Source organism: Thalassophryne amazonica, chromosome 3 (genome assembly GCF_902500255.1).
Source record: "Thalassophryne amazonica chromosome 3, fThaAma1.1, whole genome shotgun sequence".
NCBI classification, from domain to species: domain Eukaryota; kingdom Metazoa; phylum Chordata; class Actinopteri; order Batrachoidiformes; family Batrachoididae; genus Thalassophryne; species Thalassophryne amazonica.
Window position 1 is genome coordinate 54,105,610 of NC_047105.1, and position 25,582 is coordinate 54,131,191.

Sequence of the window (25,582 nt, forward strand, 5' to 3'; positions counted from 1 at the left end):
AGAGGTGGAAGCTCTGAGTAAACAGGAAAGTAAAACTATTGTACGAACTAAGTTTATGAAAAGATAGCAGCATATGTAGGCTGGGGGCAGACAATGGGGCATTTATATAACATCCAAAAACAAGTCGGAACACAGAACAGGATAACAAGAATGCACACTTGTTTGCAGAGCATCCCCAACAATAACTTGTACCACGCAGTGTTGGCTTGATCACTTTGGTAGATAAATTAGGAAATATTCACTGAAGCATGTTTTAGTGCTCAGATTGTACTCAGAAATAAAAACAACCACCTTTATTGACTATATTAAATATAGAGCCATTTGGATTTTGGTAAGGACAATACTGGCAGTTCTGCTTCCAAATTTTATGGCTGCAAAGTTTATCATTTTTAATAATTTACACACACACACACACACACACATATATATATGTATGTATGTATGTATGTGTGTGTGGCTTACTGACACTGACTAAAACACTGACATGAAATTTTGGAACACATTTAAATGCATACAATGACGGGCACTTGCATATTCTAACTGAGCAAACCAGACTTATTTTGTTATTAAATATGTTGTAAATTTCTTTTTCTAAATAGTTTGAGGGGGCGGCGCCCTACCGCCCTCTACTGACCAGACGTCCCAAAACTACCACACCGTAGATAATATCAAAAAGAGGGCAGCGCCTAACCCTGAACACTCCGTTACAAATAAACAGCCACAAGGAAGCGCCGTTTTAATTTCAGAAAGACACACATTTCGAAGGAAAAACTGTCCGTCAACGCCAGTCCGGCAGGTGGCGGTAGGACACTGGATGTCAACTCTGGTCAAACACGAGACGTGTTATTTTACGGAAGTATTTACTAGAAGAAGAAGAAGAAATAGAAATTAAGTCAAGAATTGTTATTCTTAAGGCGTCTTTTATCTACATATGTATCTTCTGCTAGTACTCGGAGCTGTCGAGTGAACGACTGACTTTTTTTTTGTCAAAACTTTCTGACGGTGATGCTAACATTAGCTTAACAGCATGGCTGCAGCGCCCCCTGTAGAATCAGTGGTTGTTTCTGACTGGCATCAATGTGAAGACAGTAAAGAATATTTTAGCAAGATTCTGCACAAGAACAGACGCAGAATTTTCGGTAAGACACTAAGTTTGTGCTGAATATCCATTATAGCAGCAGTATATTTGATGGCAAGTGTTTTCTGTAGAGAATACAAAGTGGAATTTAGCTGAAATTAACACATTACAAACAAATTAACACACACATATTACCGGATTAATACTTATTCAGTTTACAGAAAATGTACCAAACCTTCATCAGTAGTGACTTCATTATGAGAACTATGTGTTTTTTCTGCTTTGTAAGTTTTGTGCTGTTGGTTGAATACAGGCTGGCCTGTAACTATTTGGACGGACATTCATTATTTTCTATGCCTGCTTATTTCAGTTAAGGGTCACAATGAGCTGGAGCCTATCCCAGTGATCATAGGGTACACCCTGGACAGGCCACCAGTCTATCACAGGGCTACATATCAACAAACATAGTCACACCTACAGACAATTTAAAGTTTCCAGTTCACCCAACCTGTATGTCTTTAGAAGTGGTCAGAAGCCAGAGCACCTGGAGGGAACTCGCGCATACACATCGGTCACAGATACCACCATCTTTGCTGTGCACAGTGCATTCTGGGAAGGTAAGTCTCTGCTGACAAATGTAAACTTCATGATGGAGCTAGCACGGGAAGGTAACGTGAATTGGTTAATACAGATGATCAGTGGTAATGTTTTTAAAAGATGTAAAAACTTGCATTATTTCTGGAACACTGATCACCTCCACACAACCTGAACGAAAGGAAGAGAAGCGAAGCCTTTGACAAAGGAGTTTAATGTCTTGAATAGGCGACAGTTTTGGACTACTTTAAAAATTTTCAGCTATTCCACCATGAATGTAGTGAAGAGTCAGGCACCGCTGTTGTTTGCTCTCTTGCCTTCCCAGATTGCATAGCACACAGCAAAGATTGCAGTATCTGTAATAGTCTAGGGAGAACATCCAAACTCCACACAGAAAGGACCAAGTGGACCTTCTTGCTGTAAGGCAACAATGCTAATTTACTACCAAAATGGAGTAAATTCTTTTTTTTTTTTTGTCCTCGGAATTCTATTCACAACACCCATAATGACGAAGTTCTTTTTGCAACATTTATAAAAACAAACAAAAACAACAACTAAGAAATCACACGTACATAAGTATTCACACCCTTTACTCAGTACTTCGTTGATGTACCCTTGGCAGCAATTGCAGCCTCAAGTCCTCTTGAATAGGATGCCACAAGCTTGGAGCACCTGCCTTTGGGCAGTTTTTCCCATTCTTCTTTGCAGCACCTCTCAAGCTCCATCAGGCCGGATGGGAAGTGTTGGTGCACAGCCATTTTCAGATCTCTCCAGAGATGTTCAATCGACTAATTTCCCAGTTCCTGCCACTGAAAAACATCCCCACAGAATGATGCTGCCACCAACATGCTTCACTGTAGGAATAGTGCCTGATTTCCTCCAAACATGAAGCCTGGCATTAACTCCAGAGAATCTCATTAGACCAGAGAATTTTGTTTCTCATGGTCAGAGTCCTTCAGGTGCCTTTTGACAAACTCCAAGTGGGCTGCCATGCGTCTTTTACTAAGGAGTGGCTTCTGTCTGGCCACTATACCATAAAGGCCTGAGTGGTGGATTGCTGCAGAGATGGTTGTCCTTCTGGTAGGTTCTCCTCTCCACAGAGGTCTGACAGAGTGACCATCGGGTTCTTGGTCACCTCCCTGACTAAGGTCCTTCTCCCCCAATTACTCAGTTTAGACGGCGGCCTGGTGGATCAGAATTTATTTATGGATGATGATGGAGGCCATTGTGCTCATTGGGATCTTCAAAGCAGTACCCTTCCCCAGATTTGTGCCTTTAGACACTCGTGTCTCGGAGGTCTACAGGCAATTCCTTTGACGTCATGCTTAGTTTGTGCTCTGACATGCACTGTCAACTATGGAACGTTATATGTAGACAGGTGTGTGCCTTTCCACATCATATCCAATCAACTGATTTTATACCAGGTGGACTCCAGTTAAACTGTAGAAACATCTCAAGGATGGTCAGTGGAAACAGGATGGACCTGAGCTCAGTTTTGAGCTTAATGACAAAGGCTGCGAATACTCATGTACATGTTTTCTTATTTTTAAATAAGTTTGTAAAAATCTCATTTTTTTTCACATCATCATTAGATGGTATTGTGTAGAATTTCGAGGAAAAAAAAAAAAATTTCACCCATTTTGGAATAAGGCCATAACGTAAAATGTGGAAAAAGTGAAGCGCTGTGAATACTTTCCAGATGCACTGTAAACTACCAGTTTTAACCCAAACTTTATATTTTGAACTTGAAATTCCTCAATTGCCTCCTGTACAGCTTCACTGGCACGATGTCCCTCTTTATCTCGCCATAATCACTGGTTTCTTTCGGGATTCCGTATGAGGAAGAAAGAATATATTGTATCAATAGCCATTTTATTACAATATTACATCAACAGTTGTATACACATAATTGCTTTAAAGGTTAAAGAACAGATGTCAGAGTGCATCACAGGGGAAAAGTAGACAAAATTACACAAAAAGAAATTCAGAATCTCTTATGCCAGAAGAAACTGAGAAACCACTTTTTTATTTTAAATGACAGACATTTTGAGCCTGGCCATGACGCTGCCTCTGATGTTAAACTATTGTAGAAGGTTGGGGTTTTAGGCTGTTTTGAACCATCACAGCAGTGGGTTCACAGAGGAAGACTGTTCAGGTCTGCGGATCCTGATTGTTGAATTTGACCAAGTCTGTTTGACAGGTCTTTTGGAGTCTCCAGTGATGCCCCCACATGTTACCGTAGACACAGTTCACTATAAGATCTTCATCTCCGGTAAGGGGGGTGTAGGGAAAACTGCTCTTGCTGCACGTCTTGCAGGCAGGAGTATTCCCAGCATCCACCACGAGACCACAGGTAGGTCACAATAAACTATGATGTCGTGATCAGACAACTTAAGTATTATTACACACTGGAGGTTCAATATGACACTTTGGTTCAATGTCACTCCTTATTTTAGGTATTGAGACTACTGCGATTTATTGGCCAGTGAAGCTGAGAAAAAACAGCAGAGTTCTTTTCTTCCACCTGCAACTGTGGGACTGTGGAGAGAACGCCTTACGAAGATTTGACCACTTGCTTCCAGTACATATGAAATCCAGCATTTTAAAATACAAATTTACTAAATAAATTAAGTGTCCTTATAAATTAGACTAAATGTGTTCTGTACAACTCTGACTTTTTCCTCATTTCACTTCCAGTCCTGTAAGGAGCAGGTGGATGCCATCCTCCTCCTCTTCTCCTTCAGTGACAGGACATCCTTTGATGATCTGTCCAATCAAATTGCCAAGTGGTCTGAACCGCCATTGGATCAAGTTGTGAAATTGGTGGTCGGCACAAAGTATCCTTTCATGCCTATTGCACACCCATAAAACAAATTATTCCGAGTTTTTATACTCATTAAATTGACATTTTATTAGAAAAGTTAATTCTAGCGAGTTAGTGTAATTGTTTTTAGTCCATGCATGTATCCATAAAGTCTAAAATGGGGGGGGGGGGGGGGGGGGGGGGTGCAAACCTTTAAATCTGGAAAAAAAAAAAAAAAAAAAAGATATACATGGTAATGTATAACATTGTTAATTATTCTGAAATCTTGTGTACAGGTTTCTCACAGCAACTTCAAAAAGGTGGCAAAACAACTCTTTGGGTGTCCAGGTAGGCTACCTCAAGAAACATGGAAAAACAAGAATGTCAGACTGAACAGAACTCTTTTAAAGTAGGTGTATACTTCAAAAAAGTTATGTTCTTTTGATCTAGGTGTAAACATGGGCTAGTTTCACTTTATGCAGAGCTTCCTTCTCTGTATAAGTGTTAAATTTACATGTTAATATTGTAACAATTTGCCCTCCTGCTTAAATTCTGCACTGATCTAGTGTTTTTGCCATATTATGAATGTAATCCATCATACAGCTGTCAGAGGTATTTGATGTATATATGTAGTACATCAAATAAGGGGTACACAGTCAATATGGCATTTAAAATGCACTTTTATACCAGGACATTCATAAGTTCCTGACACACTAAACTGGCTAAGACAGGTTTTACAATCTAAAACGCAAGCCTGTCATGTAGCAAGGTTTTTTTTTTATAGATAAGTTCTATGTTTTGCTTGCAAGTTTTTTTTTTTTTTTTTATTCCATTAGGGAAAACTAAAATTTTTGAAAATGTTATGTCGGCATTCAGAAAACCAGTGATTACATTTACCTGGATACAGATATGGCTGCCATCTTTCTTTCTTTTTTTAAAGCAGTTACCCTAAAAATGGATTTTGTCAATATCTCAGCTTCTAGGCAACTTTGATTTAAACAGTTAGACTTACATTTTTAGTGTCACAGAATGCAAAGGTACCAGAGGCTCAACCTTTCCATACAGCAGCCATTTTGGATGTTGCACTAAAGAGCCCCCCCCCCCCCCCCCCCCCCATTACCTCCGTTTCTAAATGGTGTAGAGCTTGGATTTCAACAGCTCAACTTGCATTTTCTGGCACAATTTACACATTTACTGAATAATTCAAAGTAAATGTGTACTTTCACTGAAATTAGATTCCTTGATGTGCCTTTAGTGATGACAAAAATAGCTACCCTCTTCCAACTCATGAGAACGCCTCTTTGCCAACACACACACTTTTGGCTTTAGCAATCATGGTCCCCCTGGAGGAAAATGTTCCAAGAATTTATAGTTTTTCCTACTCTTCCCCTCAAAAAGCCAACAAAATTTTATAATGAACCTGACTGATTTTGACACTGGATCACACCACGCATATATTTGGTTCCAAAGGCTTTTAGAAAGTGTCTTAAGATTTTGTTTGAGTATAAAGGAGAATCTGAAATTAGAACAGCTACTGTGTGCTTTAAAACATGTCTCTCATACACACACACACACGTGTGTGTGTATATATATATATATATATATATATATATATAAAAATAACCCATGAACAAAATGAGTTTAAACCCTGCTCACACACTACAAGCCAGTGTATACCATTCAATAGCACATTCATCCTTAATTGTTTTCTACAGATTTGACTTGTTCATGCACTGTGACGTAGCAGAGAGAGACATAAAGGAGTTCCAGCAAACGTGGGGCTTACCGGTGCTGCATACTGGTGGAGAAGTCAGCAACGGGATTGATGATGTTGCTAGTTTCCTCAACTGCTTGGCAGAGCACCTGTGGCATCAAGACTGTGTTTTAGCCCGATCAACCAGACCCAAACCACAGCAAGAAACACAGGCTCTGCTTTAATGACAGACGGGGAGGTGGAGGAAGGTGACTGCATGGGCATCAGGTGACACATTGTCTGCTCTTGAGACAAGACATCAGGGAGAGCTGGCTGTAGCTGATGAGATGACTGGATTATTCTGATGCTGTAATTACAGCCTTCCCAAGATGGAGTTTGCATTCTGATGTGTAAATTTCTTCTGCATGCCCGTGGAGTGATGCATCAGATTTGAGATGTGACAAGACCCCTTATGTCCCTTCGTGCACTTTTAAATTCTCATTTCATTTTCCTTCAACCAGCTTTGCAAATTCCACACATCTCAGCACTCCTTACACTGCCCATGTCTACTACAAGTTACTTCTGGACTTAAAACGTGACCTTTACGCTTTTTTGTTCTTCAGGTAATTAAAAAAAAAAAAAAATAAAAGCACTGTTTTAAGTCCATCTTTATTAGGTAGTCAAATACCAGTAAAAAGTGATTTAGATTTTCACAGCATTTTTCAACTTTACTACAAAGTGCTGATGTGGTTTAAAAAACAAAAACCCTTAAAGTCATCTTTACAAAATCCCGTTTGGTAAAGAGCCCCCAGTAACGGGGGAAAGACTTTATAAGACACATTTTAAAGTCTTAGTAGTTGCAGCACACCTCCTGTGACAAGTGTAGTGCCAATATTTTGTTTCTTTCAATAATTAGTGCTCAGTTATGTGAAGCTGCATCTTGGAGTGAAGTTTCTTAATAAAAAGCATTCCAATTAAAACGCATTAAAGTCTGCACATCGCCATCAACAATCCTGGTCCCCTCCTCGTTTAGAAGACAGCACCTTCATCCACACCTCTTGATCTGACCTGTGTTCATGTAAACAAGAAGAGGGTAAACTGATGGATGACCATCAGGCTGAGTAATATTTAATCACACTTAACTCTTACTTTGTGTGTGGAGCAAGTATCATGGCAGTGGGCTGTCTGGTTTGACTTCTGGAGAGATGGAGTAGGAAGGATTCTGGAGGTAGAGCCAGAACTTCAGTCTTCAGGTCCTGAACCTGCACGTGTGTGGGGAATTCAGCATGATCCAGCACTCTGAACCTTTGCTCCCTGTTGTGTGTTAGCACACGTGATTAAAATAATGCAGTGCATTTTCATGTAGATCTGCAAGTTTGTGCCCCAAAAATGGCAGCAGTTAGTTTGACAGAAGATACTTTTTAGAGGAGATGATCAGAAGGTCATTGAAGAGGTGAAGATAAATGTTGATGAATGAAGTTCGGAAATCGTTTGTGCCTTCCACTATCAGTTGTCTCACAGGACCTTGGTGCATCAGAAAACGCCCGCCAACGACCAGAGGAACTGACTGGAAACACGAGAGCTTACTGCCATCTGCAGGTTAAACCAGAGTCACTGCTTCTGGTCAACATTAACTCTGCATAAAATCCAATACCTTTATGTTCTCATAATCCAGCAGCAATTCCAGGCAGACCAATTCCTCTATTTGTTTCATTTTCTGGATCCTCTTGTCACAGTGTGTCAAAATCTAAATTGGCACACTGGTGAGACTCATGACTTCTACTCCTATGCAAGCATGAATGCACAGAGTTAAAGTAGTCAAGTCTAGTAGTCAAGGGTTACCTCATTTATAGCTTCTGTAGCCCTCCTGAGATTTGAAGCAGGCTCTGAATCCTGGTCTGTCAGTTTTATAATGGTCTGAAAAAGAAGTGGAAAATTGCAGCCAGCTGACTTGCAAAAATCAAGTGACTATTAATTCGCAAGAAATTCATTTTAACGTGTGTACACGGTTCATAACAACCAGACCTCAAGCAGGAGTTTGAGACGGGTAATTCTCTGGAAGGGGAGGACAAGGAATGATTTTAAGCTTTGTCTTTGACACACTGCATCACTTTCAAGCTTCTTTACTGCAAATAGAAATTCTTTGTTCTGCTGCCTAAGCAAGAAAAGATCAGATTAAGGACATTTCACTAAAGGTATGATAAGTGCACCAATTGGAAGCTTACTGGAGCTGGCTGATGAGGGTTTCCTGGTACATCATGTTTGTGACATATGGCACATAAAGACTCCAGAATGCCGGACAATGTTGGAGCACAATGTCACCAACTTGAGATATTAAGACACTCTCTCCCAGCCGAATCTCCAGGTCCATGAGGAAGCTGTAAAGACACCAGCAGACAATCAGCATGGACATTCAAGACAACGTTCAAAGGAATAAGAGCTGCACAGGGTGCTCACTTCTCACTGGCTGCCATCACACGTCCAATATTGGAAAACAAAATGTGGTGCTCCAGCTGAGACACGGTCTTCTTCAATACCTCTGATGCATAGAAGTGATTGACAACAACACCAAGGCTCTTTAAATATGATGCTTCAGAGCCGATCAACTCAAACATGGACTGTGGATGAGGGATGAAAAAAAAAGTCAATTCAGTACTCTCCTCCCCCCAAATCAGTCACACCAATAACACCCGAGTTCTAGCCGTTTCTAGCCAATGAGGGGGAAACTTTCGGGCTGCATGCGCAGTAAATGCCCAGCTGTCCACAGGGGTCTATTAAATGCACATTACATTCACTCGTTCATCACGGTTTGGACATTCTTCTGCAGGTGCATGCTAAAACAAAATCCCTGCATCAATGAGAATTCTAAAGTTTGTCCACCTATGTCTTCATGCATGACCCTTCCTGAATCCTATGCTGTTTTGTCCCACCCAAATGTCAAAGTTGGAAGCGGTTTCTCTGACACTGTCAGACGCCCCTGGCAGTGGCGGTTCTACAATGAATCCCCTAGGAAAAAAAAAAAAAGACAAAAAGTTTGCAAAGACTTTTTAAAAATTTTAGAGGTGCCCTAAAATTGACATCAAAAGACTACAGGCTACAATATTACTCCAAAACAAAACATCCATGAATTGCAAGTTTGAATAAATATGCCCTTACATGTTAAATGTCTGTCAGACGCTTTATTAATCTGTCTTTCGGGGATGAACAATTAACTTAAGGTGTATATTTGTCTCAACATTTAGCTTAATGTACATATTAGGTTAAATGTGTAAATACTTAGCATTAACTAATCTGCAAAACTTTTAGATTTGATCATATGGTATTTGCCTTTTTCCTCCCAATTTTTGTTCATCTGTGGATCAAACAAAATTCTAAACTGAAATGTTACTAGTGTTCCCATGCCAGTGAAATCAAATGTGATTATTTTTCTCAAATAAACCAGTTAGTTATGATGGTCAGCCTAATTTAAAATTTTATTAATTATTTTGTCAGTGACATGACAACAAAAAGTTGCCAACTGCTGTAAAACACACTCTTGCAGACACACACACACAAAAAAGGGTCAAATTCAGTCACTTCAGCTTGTAATGTGAACACAGCACGAGTGCAAAAGTTCTAAGCCGTCTTTACAAATAGGAAGGCTGTCTTTTCTGCAAACTTTTTTCCCACAAGTGGGCAGATTCAAACCCGTTCTTACATCCTGTCTGTCTGCTTTCAAATGCATTTTATTTCATAAACTGGGCTGCCTGCCTCGTTTGCTGCATGATCTGCAGAGAAATGTGGCGCAGAGTTCTGGTTCTGTGCTGCGTCCTAAGTGGACAGAGCCAAAGCGGAGCAGAGCACCTGTCCATGGTTTCCTGCTGCACAATTCAGAAAAACATCCAGGAATTGTAAGACTAACTGTATTTATAATGTTATGAATGAGATGTGTGTTATTTGGAAGAAAATCGAGGTGTAACTGACTTTAGCCCACGAACCACCTTCCCCTAGGTGCCTCATTTTCTCACCCTAGTGATGAGATTTGTTGAGAAAAATCACATTTCAAGGTTTTGGGCAAATCACCAATTATGCCGGACATTTCAGTTATCAACAAGTCACCCATCCATCCATCCATTTTCTTCCGCTTTATCCAGAGTCGGTTCGCGGGGGCAGCAGCTCAAGCAAAGCCGCCCAGACCTCCCGATCCACTCACACCTCCCCCAGCTCCTCCAGGGGAACCCCAAGGCGTTCCCAAGCCAGCCGAGAGATGTAGTCCCTCCAGCGTGTCCTGGGTCTTCCCATCAACAGGTCATATTAAATAAAATTTTTATCATCACTGTTAACACTACTCGGTGTTGATGGGGTTTTTTTTTTTTTCTTCATGTTTTTACTGCTTGTGCCCTTTAAGTCTTATGTTTGGGATCGTAAAACATTTTCACACCTCCTGCAGGCGGATCTCTCTGGTGGACAGACTGCTGAGCAGATCAGATGCCTTCACTTCTTCGAGGTCGCGCCACATGGCACATGTAACTTTAGGGTGAGGTGGAGTTTGGCGAGGCGACAGAGTGACTTCAGCAGGCTGTAGTGGAGGGGAGGCGGCCTCAGACTGGCTGGGAGAAATCAGACGGCAGTGCAGACCAGACAGGCACTGGGGTCTTAGCAGCTCAGACAGAAAATCCTTGTTGAGTCTGTGGAGGTCATCTTTCACCGCCTGCAGGCAGTAATCCTGATAGAGCGGAACTACAAAATGAAAGACAAAACCACTTTGCATTGCAGATTTTTTTGTTACCCCATCTTTGCTTTGGCCATGTAATTACTCATTTTCAATTGATTAAAAAGGCTTTTGGCTGCAAACTCAATTTAATGGTAGTTGCTGAGGAGGGGTACAGACTAGAAAATTGCATAGTGTTTTCAGCTCACAAGAAGCAGGATTTGTTAAACACCTCAGTGGAAAAGGTCAGCTCAAATCAGGCTCCTGGGAGTGCAGCTCTCTGACAGTCACTCCTGGACTGCCAACACCAATGTGGTGAAGAAAGCCCAGCAGTGACTCCACTTCCTGAGGGTGCTCACGAGGAACAATCTGGAGGAGAAGCTGCTGGTGGTGTTCTATAGAACCACCATCAAGAGCATACTGACGTACTGCATCACGGGGGGTGCTCAGCAGCAGACAGAGCAGGGCAGAGAGTGATCAAAATGGCCCAGAGGATCACTGGCTGCTCTCCCCTTACCAAAAAGTAGTACATGCAATTATGTTTCAAGTATACTTCCAGTTTACTTTTTATATACTTCTCAGTACCATTTTTTGATAAGGGTCTGCCCAGCCTGGAGGACATCGCCAGCTCTCGTACCTCAGCAGAGCTGCCATCATCAAAGACACATCCCACCCCAGCAACCACCTGTTTAACCTACTACCCTCGGGCCAACAGTATAGGTCAATCAAAACTAGGACAAACAGGTTCAGGGACAGCTTTCTCCCCAGAGAAACCACATTAAACTGCACCCATGTGCAATATTTTCCCATGCATATTCATTCCACAGTTGTACATAATTCTCATTTTACATTTTGTCCACATTTTATTTTAGTTGTACATATTTAAAAAATTTTTTGTTAAATTTCATCTTTTATTTGGCTAACAATTACACCTCAGAAAAACACCTTTTGGAGTTGCACTCAAATCTCGTTGCAATGTAAGTTACGACAAATTCTGAAACGTAAAGAAACTTACAAATATGAATGTATTTGGACTGAAATGGTACACTCTGAACAGCCTCTTCCCCTGGATCTGCTGCCCTGCATAGGATAAACAAAGCTTTTTTGTTAGTTTGTTTTTGTGGCCTACATATATAAACTTATGTGACCACTTACCCTTCTGTACTTTCACAGCAATCAGACAGCAGGGGGAAGTTCATGCCACCTTCCAGTGGAGGAACAGAGAGCTTGGGCACAGGCGAGTACATTTTTCCAGAGTCCCACATTCGCGTTAAAGCGACAGACCTCAGAGCTGATGATATATTCACCCAAGGACTGTGACAGTACAGATTTCATTACAATCCCACACAAACACTCAAAGTTACCTCAGTGCACATCATGCCTCATACCTGCCAACTTCATGCTGGCTCACAGAGTCATCCTCGTCAAAGACTGTAATATCGTGTGCGCTGTAGACTTCTAGAGGAACAACCTCTGAAGGAAGACACCCTGCTTCCTTCATGGTTGGCAGTACTTCTGAATTATTGTTCATTTGCTGACCATTTCCAAAAAAGCAGTGATCAGTGATAACACTCAAACAAGTTTTCTGATCACTGCAGTCACACTCAGCCATCGTTTGTCTTACTGCCACTGTGGTGTCACACAACGCAGTTCAGTTTTACCAAGAAGCAATCACAAAAATTAGAACCAGGTGTGGCTCCATCACACACTTGCACCAAACACTGGCTCAGGAGTCACATGTCATTCCCAAACTGTTTGCTGAATATTACATAAATCAAAATGCTCAAAAGCACTCAGTGTGTGCAGTTTTGCTAGAGCTCAAAACGCATGATCACAGAACAAATTTTTTTCTTTTGTTATTCACAGCAGGTCACCTTTTTGCATCAAATGCGCAATATTTTATGTTAAGGTTTTAATATTTTCACTCTTGGTTTACCAAAACCTACTTTAAAGTGTAATTAGTTCTTTCTTCGCAGATCTGAAGCCACACTGATTGGCCACAACCACTTCACAAAAATGTATTTAAGTAATCTTGCCAGTAAGTCCCTTCAGCTACTCCCGTTTTCACTCATGGTCACTACAGCAGATCTGAGGTGGATCTGTATGTTGATTTGGCATAAGTTTTACACTGGATGCCCTTCCTGTCAAAACTCCAAAGGTGGCCTTGTTCTTGCTGAACAGCTAATCTCCATATTTAAAATGTTATCAGACCATGTGCCAGTGGTGCATGCTGCTGCAACACAGAAGTAACTGTGCACTGATCATGCCCAGAGAAACACCACATGGCCAAAATGTGGCAACCGACATTTCCTCACTGCACAAATGATGCTCATCTGATATTCAGTGGCTTATAGTTACTGTATCCATCCTGTGTTTACAGAAAAGTGGCTGTAAAAGTGATGAATTGGCTGTGTTATATTAACCCACTTATGACAAGCCTGAATTCAGGTTTAATTGGCATTTTTTTATTATTATTTTTATGGTGTAAAGAAATCGTATGCAAGCCCACAGCTGTTCACTTTTAAATCCACTGAAAATAATAGACGCCATGTTTGGCTATTATGATCCGTGTGCAATTTCAGCTAAACTCCAGTAGACAGTGAATGTAATAAGTAGATCGATTTAAGACCATATAATCACCTTGACTAGAACACATCCTTTATCACACTTGATTGTATTTATATTCAGGGAAAACAACAACAAACAAAAAACAACACCTTACTCATAGAATACAAACACTTTCCATTTTATTTGAAATTAAAAATTTCATATAAGATACAAGTAAATAATTCAATCTGCCTCAAAATTGTCGGTATGACTCAAATAAAGCCATTTAAAATCGTGAGATGACTCAACAACAAAGACTGACAGAAATGGACATTCTATGATCTGACAAAACAGTAAAAGACTGAAAAGCTTTGGAAACTACAAATTGCAAAGTTTTCAAACTGCGGAAAACGATACAGTACATGACACCATCTGTAATACACATACTGATTTAAAAAAATAAAAAAAGAAGAAGCCATCATCTTATTTTCCCAAACACATTTAAATTATACCCGATGTTTCCGTATGGTGGCAGCTGTAAATACAGCAGGACATTATTCAAGATTTGAATGTCATTCAAAAAAAAAAAAAAAAAAACACGGAGAAATGATTTTTATACTGTATGAACAAAGATCAACCCTCCTTAAACTGATGCGCAATAAAATATGTCTTCATAACTTTGTGATTTGTACGTAGATATGAGCTTTCAGGAGATCACTTGTGCTGAATGAGATGTGTTTTACCAGAAAGTTGCTCTGGCACAGGAGTATAAGGCTGCATAAATTGAGATTAATTTATTTATGCAGCGCATCTTCATGCCTTACACAACTGCAAGTAAAGATAGCTTTGTGAGCTATTAAAGAAAAATGTTATAATTTTGCATCAATAACCAATTGTACATTGGGCAGTTAATACTATGGTAAGGTTTGGGGGGGTGGGGGGAATCTACCAGACCAAATTGATTGGTAAAAACCACCAAACTGGGTGGGAACCAAAACATCTGCATGCAAACACACCTCACATATTTGCCAAATCCAGAAAAGTCCGAGCAGTAGTCCTGTTTGTCTGCCGACATTCTGTACGACAAAACCGTGCTGTCCGCACTCTCATCAGAAGGAACTGGGACATCTGTATTAATAATAAATTGAAAAAATAAGACAGAAGCCGAGGTGTGAGGCTGGAGACTCGCATGGGTTTTTTTTTTTTTTTTTTTTTTAGTCTAGGTTGGCACAGTGATACTGCGGGCTAGTAGCGCCAGCAGAGCAACCTCCACAATTCCGTGGGCTTTTTCCAGTGCTTCTGCAGCTTCCTGGGCAGAAAAGCCAGCTGCTTGGATTCTCTGGATGTGCTCAGCTGGAAACTGTTCTCTAAGGGGCTGCGGCACACAGAGAAGAGTAGCTGGAGATGTTGGTTGAGGTGCTGTAGCACGAGGAGCAGCAGCAGGGGATGAACTGTCCTCAAGTGAACCCACTATCGCTGGCAAAAGGTTGTGCTCTCTCTGCAGAACAAGTGTGTCTGGGACATCATCATCCTGACTTTCATCTGTAACCTCTAGGCTCTGCTGGACCTCAGACAACTCCCTGATCTCCAGGTCCCCTCCTGGAGCTGAAGGCCCTTCTGGCTCGGGCTGAGAAATGCTGACATTATCATCATCCTGTTGACATTTGTCCACCCTCCTCTCACCTGGATCTTGTAGTGGCACTTGTTCCTCCAAAGTTTCTGGTATGTCTCCACCCAGATGATCATCATGGCCAGAGAGGTTAAGTACAACACACTTAAATGGTCCTTCATCAGACACAGCAGCATTGTTGGCTTTGGTGTCACTAGGTTCAGTCATGATGGTAGGAGAAAGAGTAGGCTGGGCATCTTCAGCTCCTTGGGTACATGGCTCAAGTGACACTCTGTCAGCATCAGGCCTGAAAGACTTTGCGGGAGAGCGGTTCTGTGACTGAGTGACGTTGTTGGAGACCAGGAGCTCGTGAAGCTCCTTCAGAGTGGCTGCCAGTGAGGGGATGCTCTCAGTGTTGGTGTAGTGTTCTCCATCAGGATGGTCCCTCTCAAAGGGAGCTGCTACCTGAGAGTCTGGGAGGAACTCCATTTCAATTGACTCAGGCTGAGCAGGAGCACTCTCACATACTTCTATTTCATCAGCAGTGCCACACCTTTTCACCTCCTCATCCATGGGCTGAATGGGTGAAATTTCCTCTGGGTGGGGGAGCATGATGCTGTTCTCCATTGCATCTGTTTCAGCATCACCTTCTGTGTTTCCAGGCAGTACCTCACCCCCTGAATTCTGGGGAACTGGAATGCCATTTGCAGCCACATCTACAGGAGGGAGAGTTGATGGGAGGTCTTCTGGTGTTGGACTGGGAACAGGAAGCACGTCAGAGCTGCTAAGGGCAGGAGGAGGGGAACTGACCTGATGTGGTGTAAAACCAGTTTCCTCTGCTGGAGCTGAAAGCTGAGGAAGTTCCTGGAAGCTTGGCTGGTCCTGACAATGCCCTGGTGCTGAAGCCTGCTCCATGGTGGCTGCGACAGATTGAGAGGAGTCCTGCATTGGATTTTGGGGCTGACCAGAGGAAAGGCTTTGGGAAAGGGAGGAGGATGAGGACATTTGCTCTAAGGTTCTGGGTAATGCGAATGGTTTGGGCTGCAGTGAGGTAGCTTGTCCATCTGCAGTGTCTATTGTAAGAGAAAATATGATTGCGAATTAAAAAGCTGGACTTTGTGTGCAACCATCAAAATACACACATTCACAGTATATCCAACTTGGAATAACACCAAAATAGTGAGACACTGCTAAATTTATGTATACATACATACATATATACAGTTTCTTTAACCCTTTTATAACCATTTGTATTCAGTCTCAAATATAAAAGTATACCATTAACAGATCCAGAACAAAGCACAAAGCAAAATAAAATGAATAAAAAGCAATGGACTTAGCACTGGCAATGGACTTGCAGTACCTGGTTGGTTGGGCCCTCTCCAGCTGTCTCCAAAAGCATCAGTGCTGTCCTGCTCAGGGATTAGGGCACACACCACACACATCATGCAAAGGGACGGAGAAAGTTAGCAGTCACACACAAGCATGCACCAATCTATCACCCTTTTCACACGCAGATGTGAAAAGTGTTTGCAAAAAAAAAAATAAAAAGGCTGATTGACCTTTGCCGTGACAGAGACCACAATGTAATCACATACCTTGTCACTGGACACCAGTATCCTCCTATATTAGACATTTGTTTGAGGATAAAAATTTATCCAAACAGTAATCTAGCACATCCACCACGTCATGGAAATACCCTGAGGCGCGACTGGCAACCACTCAGACAGACCTGTGGTACCATCCAGTCCCTCAGCAATGTGTCCCAAGAAAACGTGCCACATGACCACAGTGTTGCACCAGATGTTCTAGTATGTCTCAGTTTGTACATCTTAGCCCCTTTCACACTTGGGATTAAAGACGTCCATCCCGTTACTATTCTATTCTGGTGTCGTGTGAATAAAACAGAGTGAACGGTACGTGAAAGTTGATCTGTATCTACCATCCCCTCACCTGAGGAACAAATAGTTGACCCTTAATATGGATTAATGTGTGTGTGATTGTTTGACATGATTGTAAGGGAATAATTTCCTAGAAAGTCACACTATGTCGAAACAAGCTAGGGATGTCACGAGAACAGATGCTTCGGTACCTACATTCTGAAATCCCCCCCCCCCCACTTCCCAAGCTCATAAGAGTTGAATTTTTCAATTTCAATTTATTTTCATTTATATAGAGCCAAATCACAACAAAGTTGCCTCAAGGCAATTCACACAAGTAAGGTTTAGATAACAGCTGAGTGGATCCTTGTCATTTGATTGGTGCTTTGTATGTCACATGACATGGATTATTCATCCCATTTGTGTTGCATTGCATTTAGAGTGCAGTTAGGTTCCATACGTTTGGTACCATTGCACTCTGCACACGTACGTGCACACATACACACGCACATGCCCGCACACAGACATATGCATGCATGCGAACACACACAAAACAAATCCACTGTGCTGTCTGGAGGCTGTTGGCAGGAAGTCAGAATAAAAAGCTGGACTAATTTCTGACGTGATTTTTTTTTTTTTTTCACTGCACTGAGGATGTACACAGTCTTTTTTTGTTGGTACAAAAAAACGCGCACAAGCACTGACCCGGTTGCGTGTGTGCACGCGCAGGGGACAACGACTCTACCAAGACAACGATTTGATTGAGCTAACTGACACTGCTAATTCTTGTAACACACACACACACAAAATCCACTCTGTTGTAAGCTGTCTGGACGCATAAAGAACTGTTCAGATGAAAAGCTGATGTGATTTTTGGCTGGACTGAGGAACTACACAGTCTTTTTTAATAAAAGTCCGAAGTCAGTGCACAGCATCACTGGACTTCACATTACAATTTGGACTTCAGCAGCAGTGAAACACCAAAATGTAAGTTCCTTTTCTGTTGTTTAGAAATTAATAAAATATCAAATGACAAGGATATGTTTTAGCCGTTATATGAAACAAATAATAAATGTTTTTACATTCTTTCAATGGAACGAATATTTTATGAGGTGAAAGCTGGAACAAACCAAACAACAAACATACCTGCCTCTAACGCCTCGTACACCTGTTGCTACAACTATTTGCACACACAAGCGCCTGAAAGACAGAGTGTGCGCTGTGCAAACCCATCGCACCCTCTCACGGCAGGTGTCGGACAAATTCCAGGTGACACACACATGCATTTAATACTACTCACATGGCACTTAGAAAATGTGTGGCCATTTGCAATCTTGGCACGACAGCAGACTGCAGGCAACCACTATCGTGCTGCTGTGAAATTTGTCTAAGTTCCCCATGAGTGTGACTCTGCAAACACACACTGAAATGTGGGTGTGTGCGCTCCACTCATGGGAGGCGTGGCTTCCGACAGAAGCAGCTGTGAGAATCTGTGGATCTGGACATTCCAGCTGGTCAACACCTACTGTGGTTGGACAGACATGGACTAACAACTGTCCAGTGTGAGGAGCATGTGTCTGATTGCTGTACTTACATGGACATAAATAAAGACATATATCGCAATGGCGACAAGCTGTAGCAAGCGTGCACACGGAGCGGACACTGACAGCCCCCCGTCCCAGGTTGAAACAGACCGTCACATCACCCACGTGAGCTCTGTTCCACATGATGCAGTGTCTGTGCTGCGGCATGCCGTCCACAAGACACGTCAGGCAAAACATACGCGCAGCTGACTAGGCGCATCTGACCAGTAGATGTGGACATCAGAGCACACTGCTTCTTATTCATGTTATTTCATGACTGTATGTCTGTGACCATGGGTCATGTACAGAGGAACAGATGGATCATATTTATATTGCTTGCTTGATAAATGCGGTGTTTTTATGTGATGTGTGATTTTATTTTATTTATTTTTTTTGGTAATACTTCCATGTCCTTCCTGATATGAGGCAGATTCCCGTAGCTTTCAAAGAACAACTCTGTAGCTCAGTGGTAAAGTTGCTGACTGGTGATCAGAGCTTTTGGAAGGCACGGGTTTACGTCCAGTGGGTAGTATGTGTTTTTCTTCTTTTTTTTTTCTATTTATTCCACATAAGCAGCGCGATCTGGTCCCACAGGTACCGGCTGTTTTGTTTTGTTTTTTTATTCCACATAAGCAGCGCAACATGGTGCATCTCACACTGTTCCTGCTCGAAATACACTGTCGTGTGCATGAGCTCTCACACCAGGATCGTGCACGCCTGCCCATTAGCGTGATGTTTTGTGGTGTGCAAATTCGAACTGTTTCAAGCTGTTTCGCCGTATTTGTCCAAACATTGTCCAAACGTTGCACTGTGTGTGAAGGGGCCTTAAGGAAAAACTCCCTCTGATGATTTGAGGAAGAAACCTCAAGCAGACCAGACTCAAAGGGGCAACCCACTGCTTGGGCCATGCTACCGACAATTCACAAAACAATTCACAAAACGAATATACAGGAAATGTTGCTGGTGCACAGGACAGGAGGGTTACAGAAAGAGACACCACACCCATCTCTGGATGGAGCTGCAACTCAAACAGAGAAAAAAGAAAAACAGAATCAGGCATCAGAAAGACAACACATACAATATTATTTGTCAGCATTAAGCAGCAAAAAAAACAGAAGAAATAGGTGATCACTAAGGTGATCGGCGGCCACTAGCCCTAAGCTTCGCTAAAAGACCCATAATTTAGAAAGGTTTAGGCCAAGGCCCGCTATGTTTCCTCATCAAATTAATTTAAAAGGTTAAAAAGCATAGTAACATACTATGCCAGTATGCTAGCCATACGAAAGGAAAAATAAGTGTGTCTTAAGTCTGGAGTTGAAAGTTTTCACAGAATCTGACTGTTTTATTGATGAAGGGAGCTCATTCCACAGAACAGGAGCATGATAAGAGAAAGCTCTGTGACCTGCAGACTTTTTATTCACCCTAGGGACACAAAGTAGTCCTGCACCCTGAGAACGCAAAGCCTGGGCCAGTACGTAGGGTTTAATTAGGTTGAACAAAGGATTTAGTTTGCTTAGTTTATAGCAGATGACCAAGGAGTCACAACTGATTCCCAAAAGCCGTTTGCAAACCGTGCATTGTCAGTTTAGTTTAATAGACAAGAATCATGTTAACAATGTGTTATTCTTTATGTTGCCATGTTTAGGCTAATGTACACCATTTTGTGCCCTATAATCAAAGTATATTTGTGCTTTAAATAAATTACTTCCAGTCTGCAGTTGCAGAAAGACGATGTGAAGATCGAGCCAGAGAGGTACTTGGTACACAAATGGCAAAACGAATCAAAATAAAATACCCTGCGTGTACGACAACATTAAGCACAATTCAAATATACATTAGATAAATAAATATTAACTACACAGACTACTCACTCATGGTAGAAGTGCAAAATCCAAGGAAAAATGGCCAAATCTTAAGTAAACAAATGTTCGACTCCTGAAACACTGTCACAGCTGGTGGAACCAAGACTTAGTTTACATCTGACTGCCTGGTCAAGAGCGTGTTTTAAGGCAGGGTTTACAAAGTTACTATGGATGAAGTGATGACAGGGTCTAAGGGCGTGATTGATCAGCGTAATTGATTTTCGCATAATTATTTCTATATTGCATTATTTTCACAGCTGTAATTTCTGGTCAACCGCTGACAGTTTCTATAAGCTCCCAAAATAACCAAATACAATAGAACAGTGACAAAAATTTTAACCACACAGCTACAGCCGACCACTGTTAGCAGGCCAACATCTTTGTTAGTGAATTTGCAACCGTTATTGTGTCACTCTTGTAGTAATTATTATAACAGCAGGCACAAATACACAACTAACTCAACAACTATGATACAAAATGTTAGTAATGTTACTAATGCCTCCTTCCATGAATATAAGAGTATGTCTATAGATTCTTACGCATAATTCCTAATAATTATAACAGAGGTTTAATCACTATTGTAATAATTATTACAACTGAGGTCGACTGCAATGTAACAATTATTACAATAATGACAAAGTTTGGACAAAATCAGCACTCAACCCAACTTTCCTCAAATCCACTGATCATAATCATTCCAAATTACAGCTCATTTTATAATTACAAAATGCAGATCTCATAATGAGACATTGCTGCCACTTTTACAAGGTGGTAAAGATTAGATTTATTTTGGAGGTCAGTCATCCTCATTTTGCACTTCTACTGCATAACGGTTAGTGCGTCACTCTGATATATAAATAACGGCCTGTTGGCACGACATGTTCCTTTCAATTTGTCTTTGTAGGCGGTTACTTTGTGTGCTGTTCTCAAACACTTTCACAGCTCCATCTGGCTAACATTCACAACACAACCAAACAAGTACTTGCAAACCTTGCCACACTTGAGTAGTGTTTTTGACTGCACAATGAAGCCACCTGACTTGAGACGTTTTGCAAAATCATTTGAATATACACCTAACACAACACAACACAACCCCACACCTAAAACACACAAACAAGCTGATGTGTCAGCCAGAAAGGTCCTCTGAGAAGCAGATCTTTGTCAGTATCTGTACCAATCAAAACAATGTACCCTATTTTTCTTGGATTGACTAAAAGCATCATCTTCATAATTGTTTATGAATCTATAGGTTAGACAAGAGGGCTTGTTACTTGTGGGTTGGATAAATCTGGGCGGGGAAGGTGAATAGACAGCATTTATCCCACTCTTACCATGACCAAGGTGCTCTTGAGGACAACAGATCAAAGTGTTTCTGGGTTTCAACTACTATAATTTTTTTGTTGTTTTTAATCCAGACTCTTATTAAAAATGTCAATGCATTTTGGCATGTAGACAAAGTCAAGAGGATCTGCTGAAGTTCAAACTAAGCTTCAGAATGGGTTTGCCTGAATATGGCATGATTGTTGCTGTAAGACTGAACTGAGCACTTCAGAAACCGCTGATCCACTGGGATTTTGACACATAACGATGTTTAGAACCTAGAGAATGGTCTGAAATAGAAGACATCTAGTGAGTGATGGTTCTCCAGCCAAAAATACCAGGTTAATTGCAGAGGGCAGAGAAGAATGGTCTAATTTGTTTAAAGCTGACAGAAGGGTACCAATACCTCAAATAACCACTCGTTACAACCAAATTATGCCGGAGAGCATCTCTGAACATATAACACGTTGAACCTTGAAGCAGATAGGCTCCAGCAGCAGGCTATACTAAGTGCCAGTTGTCAGCTCTGAGGGTACAGTGTGGATGTACCCACTAAAATTAAGACAATGGAAGATTGAAAAAATGTTTGCATTCATGAGTCTCGTTTTCCGCCGGGACATTCACATAGTAGGGTCAGAATCTGGCATAAGCAACATGAAAGTGTGGCTTTATCCTACCTTGTATCAACAATGCAGGCTGGGAAAAAGAACTCTTTAGCAAAGTGTACCTAATGAAGTGGCCAGTGAGTAGGTTTTGTACATCTGACAAATATAACATACCACATGATATATATTGTGCAGTTATTAAAGCTTTACACATAAAAGTCCAGTCATGACTGAACTGGGCTGCAAAGAAAGTTTGAAAATCATACTCAAATTACATCAGTTTAAAGATGTGATGAATCCTGCAGGAGCTTTAAATTGACCTGAGCTCATTTTGATAATAGTACATCTACTTCACAAAGGCGATGACATGAAGTGATCACGTGACAGACAATTCAGATGATGACAAAAGTGAGGGTCAAGAGTATGAAGCATGCAAATGAAGTTACCACTCAGCTTAAAAAAAGTAAATAACCAACCCACAGACTGAAGTTGAAAGTTAGGAAACCGTTCCATCCTCACCAGTTTCCTGTATAGACCTTTGAAGTGCCTCTGCTAATTCTCTGTCAGCTAGCTCATCCGGCCGGGCATCTTCACGCCCCTCTGCACCGTACGCCAGGCGGGCACACTCGGGCAGCTCTGCCTCAGACAGGAAGCGAGTTTCAGTGCCTGTAGTACCTATTAAAAGCACGTTCTTCTTCAAGTCAATGGAACACTGCAAATAAACAAAAAAAAAAAAAAACCACACACACAACAAAAAGAGGAAACTTTGTAAGATGATCTGAAACAATGCATGGCTATTTTTTTCCTATATGGACATATTTAGGTTTCTCTGTATGGCAATTGAGGCTGTATTCAGGTATTTTTTTCAATTTAATTTATTTTCATTTACAGTAGTGTTCAGAATAATAGTAGTGCTATGTGACTAAAAAGATTAATCCAGGTTTTGAGTATATTGTTATATTGTATATATTGTTACATGGGAAACAAGGTACCAGTAGATTCAGTAGATTCTCACAAATCCAACAAGACCAAGCGTTCATGATATGCACACTCTTAAGGCTATGAAATTGGGCTATTAGTAAAAAAAATGTAGAAAAGGGGGTGTTCACAATAATAGTAGTGTGGCATTCAGTCAGTGAGTTCGTCAATTTTGTGGAACAAACAGGTGTGAATCAGGTGTCCCCTATTTAAGGATGAAGCCAGCACCTGTTGAACATGCTTTTCTCTTTGAAAGCCTGAGGAAAATGGGACATTCAAGACATTGTTCAGAAGAACAGCGTATTTTGATTAAAATGTTGATTGGAGAGGGGAAAACTTACACGCAGGTGCAAAAAATTATAGGCTATTCATCTACAATGACCTCCAATGTTTTAAAATGGAAAAAAAAGAAAAACAGAGACGCATGGAAGAAAACGGAAAACAACCATCAAAATGGATAGAAGAATAACCAGAATGGCAAACGCTCACCCACTGATCAGCTCCAGAATGATCAAAGACAGTCTGGAGTTACCAGTAAGTGCTGTGACAGTTAGAAGACACCTGTGTGAAGCTAATTTATTTGCAAGAATCCCCCGCAAAGTCCCTCGGTTAAATAAAAGACATGTGCAGAAGAGGTTACAATTTGCCAAAGAACACATCAACTGGCCTAAAGAGAAATAGAGGAATATTTTGTGGACTGATGAGAGTAAAACTATTCTTTTTGGGTCCAAGGGTACGATAACAGATAATTATCGAAGATAATGTTTTCAGTATCGGATTATCTTTTTAGATAACTTTAAAAACCATTATCGGACCAATTATCTTCCGATTAATTTTTGTCTGATAACTTTTAAACGGATAAACAAAATAAACAAAACTGAACAGCGACAAGCATTTTTAAAATTAGTTCAGCACCCATCTGTTAAAAGTTTTGTAACAGACGTATAGTTATAACCTTTGCAAACAGAAGAGAACTGTTTGTATAAAAAGCATCTCAATCCTCTGTAAACAAAGGAAAAACAGCCCTAAAAGGAAAAAGAAAAAAAACATTTCCTTTAACACCATACCGATATGCTGGCAATATGACCCAAGTCATCCAGAGGCATACATTTTTAACTTATGGTTCAAATTTTAACCAAACTAATTTTGGACAAGTTATTTAAAATTACTGTCATGTCTGAAGTTTCATAAAGTAAAAATATCAGATATATGTTTTAGTTTTAAAGTAATGTGCTAATTTTTAAGGTTTTGTGAGCACATGCTCTGCGCCGCAGTGCATTTTGGGTCGGATGATGTAATCTCAGTACGTCAGGACAGGACAAATGCATTTCAGACACTCTGTTCAGGCTCCACAGACAACAGCATTAAACTCTAGTGCCTAAAACTCTCTTGAATATATTCTCTGCGTTTATAGACGTTGATTTTTTTAATTGTGTTTGTTAAATTCCACGCATTTTAAGTGTGAGCAGACAGGGATTATCTAGAATTTGTTTTGAAAGCCTCTACTGCCATCTAGCATCTACTGGCCAGTAGTGTTCATGGCAGTGTCTGGGAACCAGTAGATGGCAGTGTTCTATTTATTTTGACCCCGGTTATGTCAGATGATTCACTTTTTTGCTTTGCAAATGGCTTTTTTTTTTTTTTACAAATGAAGTTTAAAAACAAAACAACTGCAAAATAATAATAATAACAACAACATTATTACAAGACAGCTCTGCAGTGTTTGCACAGGCACAGTGCGAACGGTTGGATGCTGCTTGTAGCTTTCAGCAGCAGGATAACCTCACGACGGCCGACCACAATAATATATCAAACAGGTTTGATTCTCATTCGACTATACGATCGGCGATCAGGAGGTGGTCGTCAGATGTTGACCGCAGCTTGATACTCCATAAACACTACACGATGCAGGACGCACGACTGACCTGAAACTTGGTCCAAAAAATTCCTGCATGAAAAATCATCTCGCACACTGTAAAGCACGTTTTACAACATCAAATGAATGTTGTAAAGACCACATGCAAAAAAATTTGCGATGACACTTCCAGGGCTCTGTAAAAATGCCTGTTTTTACAAATAAAAAAAATGGAATATTTTACAAAAGCACATTGAAACACCAACACACGACAGACGTCACATTAACGTGTTGGTTTACATAATGAATGACTGAACCAATCAGTGTTTAGCAGAGGCACGCTTACCCAGAATCCTTTGCGATCTGTCTCTTTGTTACAAAACGTCAGAATTAGTGCATTATTCAACATTAAAAGATATGTTATATTTTAACTTTGTACAAATGACAGAATTGACATTAATGGAGTTATTCTATCGGTATTAATG

General features: G+C 40.8%; 3 protein-coding genes across 5 annotated transcripts in view; 1 reads left to right on the forward strand and 2 right to left on the reverse strand.

Moving 5' to 3' along the window:
* Nucleotides 1-869: 869 nt before the first annotated feature.
* cplane2 (ciliogenesis and planar polarity effector 2) lies at nt 870-6,557 on the forward strand. The gene is made up of 5 exons (XM_034166326.1): nt 870-1,139; nt 3,873-4,025; nt 4,129-4,253; nt 4,370-4,509; nt 6,191-6,557. The coding sequence occupies exons 1-5, from the start codon at nt 1,028-1,030 to the stop codon at nt 6,411-6,413; spliced, it is 753 nt and encodes a 250-aa protein (XP_034022217.1). The 5' UTR covers nt 870-1,027; the 3' UTR covers nt 6,414-6,557.
* A 274-nt stretch (nt 6,558-6,831) lies between these two features.
* On the reverse strand, nt 6,832-13,505 carry si:ch73-15b2.5 (rho guanine nucleotide exchange factor 19). The gene is made up of 11 exons (XM_034166324.1): nt 12,014-13,505; nt 11,874-11,938; nt 10,589-10,887; nt 8,626-8,786; nt 8,394-8,546; nt 8,194-8,323; nt 8,011-8,085; nt 7,823-7,915; nt 7,587-7,735; nt 7,318-7,482; nt 6,832-7,236 (listed from the first exon to the last, which is right to left on the reverse strand). The coding sequence occupies exons 1-11, from the start codon at nt 12,121-12,123 to the stop codon at nt 7,173-7,175; spliced, it is 1,464 nt and encodes a 487-aa protein (XP_034022215.1). The 5' UTR covers nt 12,124-13,505; the 3' UTR covers nt 6,832-7,172.
* Nucleotides 13,506-13,588: 83 nt separating this feature from the next.
* Nucleotides 13,589-25,582, reverse strand: part of ddi2 (DNA-damage inducible protein 2) — a 37,436-nt gene continuing 25,442 nt past the window's right edge. For 2 of the 3 annotated variants that reach the window (XM_034166321.1, XM_034166322.1), the window contains 2 exons: nt 22,784-22,976; nt 13,589-16,087 (listed from right to left, as the gene is read on the reverse strand). In XM_034166321.1, the coding sequence (XP_034022212.1) occupies nt 14,625-16,087; nt 22,784-22,976 (1,656 nt within the window). In that variant the 3' untranslated portion in view covers nt 13,589-14,624. Of the gene's footprint in view, nt 16,088-16,377; nt 16,427-22,783; nt 22,977-25,582 lie in introns of all 3 variants that reach the window. The other variant, XM_034166323.1, reaches the window with a different exon arrangement.

Excerpts from the sequence above, each read along its gene's own strand:
- cplane2 (XM_034166326.1), top strand. The coding sequence starts at position 1,028 with ATGGCTGCAGCGCCCCCTGTAGAATCAGTGGTTGTTTCTGACTGGCAT. Across the intron at positions 1,140-3,872 it reads GAACAGACGCAGAATTTTCG|GTCTTTTGGAGTCTCCAGTG; the intron begins GTAAGACACTAA and ends TCTGTTTGACAG. Across the intron at positions 4,026-4,128 it reads CATCCACCACGAGACCACAG|GTATTGAGACTACTGCGATT; the intron begins GTAGGTCACAAT and ends TCCTTATTTTAG.
- si:ch73-15b2.5 (XM_034166324.1), bottom strand. The coding sequence starts at position 12,123 with ATGTGGGACTCTGGAAAAATGTACTCGCCTGTGCCCAAGCTCTCTGTT. Across the intron at positions 11,939-12,013 it reads TGCTGTGAAAGTACAGAAGG|GGCAGCAGATCCAGGGGAAG; the intron begins GTAAGTGGTCAC and ends TATCCTATGCAG. Across the intron at positions 7,736-7,822 it reads TGGATTATGAGAACATAAAG|TCAGTTCCTCTGGTCGTTGG; the intron begins GTATTGGATTTT and ends TCGTGTTTCCAG.